Source organism: Benincasa hispida, chromosome 4, assembly GCF_009727055.1.
Source record: "Benincasa hispida cultivar B227 chromosome 4, ASM972705v1, whole genome shotgun sequence".
Taxonomy (NCBI): domain Eukaryota; kingdom Viridiplantae; phylum Streptophyta; class Magnoliopsida; order Cucurbitales; family Cucurbitaceae; genus Benincasa; species Benincasa hispida.
Genome location: NC_052352.1, coordinates 12,367,212 through 12,374,036, shown reverse-complemented (window position 1 = coordinate 12,374,036; position 6,825 = coordinate 12,367,212). Strand labels below are relative to the sequence as shown.

The 6,825-nt window shown below is 34.3% G+C and overlaps 1 protein-coding gene across 1 annotated transcript; it reads left to right on the top strand.

The window, feature by feature from the left end:
- The first annotated feature begins 1,933 nt into the window (after window positions 1-1,933).
- LOC120075985 lies at window positions 1,934-6,532 on the top strand. The gene is made up of 6 exons (XM_039029750.1): window positions 1,934-2,315; window positions 2,419-2,638; window positions 3,351-3,815; window positions 5,264-5,600; window positions 6,070-6,147; window positions 6,242-6,532. The coding sequence occupies exons 3-6, from the start codon at window positions 3,370-3,372 to the stop codon at window positions 6,290-6,292; spliced, it is 912 nt and encodes a 303-aa protein (XP_038885678.1). The 5' UTR covers window positions 1,934-2,315; window positions 2,419-2,638; window positions 3,351-3,369; the 3' UTR covers window positions 6,293-6,532.
- The last annotated feature ends 293 nt before the right edge of the window (window positions 6,533-6,825 follow it).

The window sequence follows — 6,825 nt, the reverse complement described above, 5'->3', positions numbered from 1 at the left end:
ATTAATAGATAAATAAATTAACATGCAACTGCTTATATTCATGAAATAAAGCATATGTTAAACGTGAGACAGTTAGATTTAACAATACCATAGGATCACCAGTTCAACAAACATGTAAAGGCCAGGATTTTTATTTTTATTTTTTTTTCCAAAAAAAATTGAAACAACCAACATGAAAATAAAATAGACCATAAAAATAGGGATATTCATAAGAAATGACGAAACTGGAATTAAAACTTCGGTTCCTACTAAGGTTTCTGTTGGGTTAAAATCGAACTGAATCGAAATCAAAAAATATATTATATATAAAATTGAAAATCGAACATATATCCAACATTGAGTATTTTAGTTCATTTTGATTCCTAAATTGAACCGTGGAACACCCCTAATAGAAAGTGACTCCCTCAAGAGGCATCATATAAGGTTGAATGACAGAAGACCCATATGACATCAACTCTTGTTTGTGCATGGGTTCGATGGATCTCCTCCAAACCAAAACTTCTTCCATTTGAATTACCGACGATCTCATTTGCAATGTGCACTGAGCTGCTTCGTGCGCCAACAATATCATACCATTGCTAAGATATTCCAAAATGTATTGTCCCTAATACCACATTATTCCTAAAGTTTGCAATATCACACTTGACCTTTCACAAACGTTTAAAAACCAATAAATCTATAGTGATCTAAGTTTTTGTTCTAAGTTGTCACCATACTATTTTAAGTTTTAATTTGTCTTATTTTAAAGAATTTAGGGTAATACGGGATGTTTTCATCCTTATACATTCCTTCACACTACTCACACAAAAAGTGAATTAAAATATATAAAAAAAAAATTACTATATGACAAATTATAATCGAATAATTTGATAAGGTGTATGAAAATAAGTACTACTCGAGATGCACTTAAATATTTTCCAAGAGTTTATACTCAAAAGATGATTTTAAAACATGTATAAAAGGTAGGTTAGTATTACAACTTAAAAGAGTATAGGAGTATTTTTTTTAAAACATATAATTCCTTTATATATAATTTAAATTTAAATTTAGAGTCTTTTTAAATATAAAAAAATATTTATCTTTTAACAAAAAAAAATTCTAAAAAATACAAAATATTTTTGGAACTATTTACTCTAAAATGTGAATATTTTTGGGCTTTTTTATTTATAAAAATTTCCTTAATTTATTTATTTATCGGGTTTTCTTTTAAATTTATTGCACTGAAACTTCAATAATGCCGTAGGTTAGTATTACAACTTAAAAGAGTATAGGAGTATTTTTTTAAAACATATAATTCCTTTATATATAATTAAATTTAAATTTAGAGTCTTTTTAAATATAAAAAAATATTTATCGTTTAACAAAAAAAAATTCTAAAAAATACAAAATATTTTTGGAACTATTTACTCTAAAATGTGAATATTTTTGGGCTTTTTTATTTATAAAAATTTCCTTAATTTATTTATTTATCGGGTTCTCTTTTAAAATTTATTGCACTGAAACTTCAATAATGCCCAGAGCCTCGCGCGTATAATCGGTTTGGACATTGACCGGACATTACGAAAGCACTCTATTAAAATGGTTAACCATGGTTACTCCAACTAACCATAGTTAAGTCGCTTCCCGGTTCTATCTAAGCTGCTCCATCACATCGGTTCCACAGAAACAAACTTAAATATTTTTTTTTAAAAAAAATCCTTATATTTGGGGGAGTAAACGACGTTAAAGATTCCGTCAAATTGGTTAACGCGGGTGGAGAAATGTAACGTCGATTGGAGAAGAGAGGACGGAGCGGGACTACCAGTGGACGGAAAAGCAGAGGATGAATCAGAGCCGCACGATGGTTTGATGAACGGTCAGAGATCCATCGTGTTGAACGGTTTAAGCGATATGGGACTTGGAAGAGCGTATAAAAACTGAGAGTTGAAGGGGTGAGAGGCCATTTCTTTGTATCATTGGGGAAGGACCTCTCTGTAGTACTTCTGTTAAACTTCCCTTCTAACTTTCTCTCTCTCTCATCTCTACATATTTATATTTCTCTCTCTTGATTTCTCTGTAAATTTTTCCTTCATTTCAAGCTTTCAAAATCATCCAAGAGCTTAAAATTTTCTTTATTTTAGTGGGTTAATCGATCTAAGATGCTCGGTTCTTTGACGAGTTTTAACGCATTGAAATGTTGTAAGAGATGAGATAATCGAAGAGGAGAATTTGAATCTGGGTTCTGTTTTGTTGCCCAATTCTGTAATTGGTTTTTTCTTAATCCGGAGTTGAATTTCCGGATAGGCGCGAGGGGGAAGAGACTTCGACTTTTAAAGGTTTGAAAAATTGAAATCAAATCATGTTTTAGGTCTTCGCTGTTCTGGGTTTGATCTTATCTTTTTAAGTCAGTTTCTAACTCTTGAATTTTTCGTTGTGCAGATAAGTATTTGAGCGATTTAGTGTTTCGTTGAGGGTTTTCTGAGAGATTTGTTACCTTTTTTGAAAGTGGAAGAAGGATTGGACTTAGAAAAATGCAATCAATTATCGGACTCTGGGATTTAGATTTACATTTCGCTTGTTTTCTGCGGTGAAAGAAGCAGATTTCTGTTCTTTGTGAGAGCTGATTCTTGGGGGAGAAAACCCAGATCAGAAATTTCAGGTACTGATTGGTTATTTTCTTTGTGTATTTTACAGGCTCTGTTCTTTCTGTTCTAATTGTCTTCGTCCGAAATTTCAGGTCTGATTTTCTTCCTATTCATTGCTACCTGCAGCATCGAATAACTATCGTTTCCTCCTCTGTTTGAATTCTTAGGCTCTAATAACATGCTTTCAAAATTTGAAAATTCGAGTTACTGCTTTCATGGGAGGATCTTCTCTCTCTTGCGAGGCATTGGGAAATCTGGATCCCCTGTTTCCATGGGAAATCGTCCTTCCTTCTTTGAGTTCTTCACATTTTCAAGATTTTCCCTCAACCTCTCTCTTAATTTCAGCCGCGAATTTCTTAGCCCAGCGCCTTCCCTATATTTATCTTGAAAAATCCAAAGCGTTTTCAGCTTTTCAAATTTCGTCGATTCCATTTTCGGATCATCGAGAAAACCCCATGTTCTGGTCTCAGACTGTTTGATGCTCTTCTCGAGAAAGGTCTTTGCAGTGTTAATGGCGAAAACTTCATATCCCAGAGCTTGAAATTTCCAAACACCTTCGCTCTGTTCATTTTTCTTCGAAACTGCAAAGATTTTCATACGAATCCAATTGGTTGCAGAGTCTGCTTTTTATCCAATTTGACTTTTGGTTCTCTCTTTGCCACTTTGATTGTTTAGAATCTTTTGGGTAATCTTTCTTCAGACTAACCCCGTCTTGAAATGGGACAGGTGGTGTATAATTAAGCAAATGGAAAAAGACCATCTCAGAATCAATAGCCATGGCAGTTTCGTCAATAACAATCTCAACGGTAGGGATAGAACCGCCGTGGACGGTTCGCTGTTGTTACGAGCGAGATCTGAGGCCGCTGCCGTCGCCGTCGCAGCCAGGCCGCAACCCACGTCGTCGGAGTTCGTGTTACAATGGGGAAATCGGAAGCGTCTCCGGTGCATGAAAGTCCAGGTCAAGGCCAAGGATGTTTCCGCCGCAGCACCGGCTCACAGAACCACCGTCCGAGTGGACCGGCGGGTCGTTAGAGCCGATAAAGACTCGATTATAACACAGAACCACCACCAGGCGAGTTCCAATCATAACCTTAATCACAGTAATGGGTATTTGAATCTCCGTCAACGGCCGATTTCTCCTCAACCGCCAGTTCTACCGCCGCCGCCAGCTCCATCTCAGCGTATTCTAAGGTACTGCCCGTTTCTTTCTCTTTTCTTCAACGCCAATCTTGTTTTTTTCTTTCATCTTTTTGATTGATCGCTCAGATCTCAGCCGATCTTTTGAGATTTTCTTTTTCCCGGCCATGGGATTCAAAATCCCGATGTAATTTTTTTTAATGGGCCTTTTTATTTGGGCTTTTTTTATGTTACAGGGCTTTCACGCACCATTGAATTTCTGATTTCTTTTGTCCTGTTGTTATTTCTAAATAATTATTTTGAACTCTTTTTAAATATAAGAAAATGAATAAAATAATAACAAAATATCACCGAATTGATTACTATATGTTTTCAAATATTTAAATTTTAGTTTGGAAATAAATCTTAAATTTAGTTCGATTGATTAAATAATAATATATTTTTTAATTACATATCAATATGTTTTCAAATTTTATAATGAAAATGTCAATTAAAATTGAAAATAAATGACTAAAATGAACCACCTTTGAAATACACATATTTGTAGTTTAACTTATTTTGTTAAATTATAAGTTCAGTACTAATTTTCTAAATCATATATTTTGATTTCTAAATTTTTAATAGGCCGATTGATTGATTTACAATGGAGTTTGAATTTTCACTTTTATAACTGTAGATTAAATTTATGAACTTGATGTTTCAAACAAATAAATACAAATTAAAAAAAAAATTAATCATTTTTTTCAAATATCAATGGGAGGAATAAATGAGTGAAAATAATTGCCATTAAAGTTAATTGAAACTTAGTTTTGGATCTACACACCCCCTTGTTGAATTAAAAAAAAAAAGTTAAATTATTATAAAAAAAAAATTATATAATTGCAACTTGGTTTTGGGGTTTGATGAATGATGAACCAAACATTGAAGAACGCAATTTACCCCCGTTGATTAGGACACGTCCTTCATTGCTTCCACGTGTCATTATCGCTGTGGAATAATAGCCGTCGGATCATAGATCGCAGTGACCACCGGTGTCCCTCAGATCGGCTGTCGCAGAGTGGACACGTAAGCTCAAAAATTGTAGATCCAACGGCTGATAATGAGGCGAGGTAGTCGTGATTTGAAAAGACAGGTTTGTCCTTAAAAAACTGGGCCATTGAATGAAGAAGAGAGACGAAGTCCCCCATTTTATACGCAAATTCTAAACCAGATTCCCCCAACAAACTCCAACATCCCCAGAGGTCATTCCCGTAATTTCAGCCCACGAACGTAAATAATTAATTTCTTTTTTTTCCTTTTTGCCTTTTTCTTCTTTAATGTTTAACCTTTCAATCTTTTATGAGATTTGTTTTTTAGGCTTTTTGTTTTGGTAATCTGCGTGTGTATGTATGTGGGGTTGGACCCTTTTTTTTTTTCTTTTTTATTTTAAGACTTTTTGGTGATACTAAGTAGTAAACAAGACTGAGAGTATTTTTCTTTCCGGTGGGCTTTAATTTCATTAGGAACTCTGAGATTTCCGGTACGATGAGACCCCAATCCAACGGCGGTGTCAGAGCAATTACTTCTCCGGACAGGGCGGCGCCGGATAAGAGACCACCGTCTCATCACGACCACCACCATAAATCCGCCGCTACCTCCGATACCAAAAAGGGTGGGTCGTCTTCCGGCAGCGGAGAAGCCCTAGCACCAGCACCCCCGCAAGCGCTGCCGATTTGGCCGCCGAAGTTCGTTATAGCTTTAACGAACAAGGAGAAGGAAGAAGATTTCATGGCGATCAAAGGGTCAAAACTGCCTCAGAGACCCAAAAAACGAGCCAAAATTATTCAACGCACCATCAATGTAAGCAAAAACCAATCCACTCTTTACTCTTCCTTTTCCAGATTCCTTTTTTTTTTCCATTTTCTTTTTTTCTTACTTAATTACAAACCGATTATGCGCTATTATTATTATTTATTATTGTTTCTGTTTTAATTTTCAACCCTAATTTTCCTCACAAAAAATCCCCATTTTTCACCAAATATATTTCAATTGAGATTAAATTATATGAAAAGAGAAAAGAAAAAAGAAAAGAAAAGCGTGGGGCTGAGTTGTCCCATCGTGGCGTGGAAGAGTGGGGGAGTGATTGGGTTTTTCTGTAAATAATCTTTAGATTCAAGGCTACTTTTGTAATTATGTACTAGTTAGTTTTGTTGGTCCCTCTATACTGACCACCTAATATCTTTGTTCCTTTTTTTTTTTAAAAAAAAAAAAAAAATTTGTAAAAAGTATTAATTTATTTAATTGTGTTTGTTTTGGTTGGTGGTGGCAGCTGGTGAGCCCAGGGACGTGGCTATGTGATTTAACGTTAGAGAGATACGAAGTAAGGGAGAAGAAGATTTCTAAAAAGGTATAATTTTACTCGTATTATGTTTTATTATTATTATTTTTTCTTTTGGGGTAAATTTGTAAATTTGATTTTATTTTTATGTGTTTGAATGCAGAGACCAAGAGGACTCAAGGCAATAGTGAATATGGAGTCGGATTCGGAGTGAGAAAAAAAGGGGAGAGTTTATAATACAAAATGAATTTAGACTGTTTTGTTCTGATTTGTGGAGAAGATGGAAGTTTATATGTGGATTATATAATATAATATATATATATATATAACTTTTTGTAGATTTCTCTTGGCTAATTTTAGCATAATGAAATTGTAATTATTCTAATTTTCTAGTTATAGATTGAAAATAGAACAAGGCTCGAAGCTAGCTACATTTTATTTTTGGATTAAGCAACCAAGTTTAAATCTCTGTATAATTCGAATCTCTTTGAAATAATTGTCCATCACTAATTGATAATTAATTAATGGTAATGGAAGGCAATGGATTAAAATAAAAATAAAAATAAAATAAAGTTGAATGATTTTTGACAGCTGGGTTTGATGGGGAAGGCATCAAGGGGATTGTTTATTTGGCACTTTCCATTATGTGGCATTTGACGCCCACCGTTCGATTTTCTGTGCAGTGTGCAGCCTTTTATTATATAATAATACACACACTTGCCTACCTAATAAGACGACAATTTATCC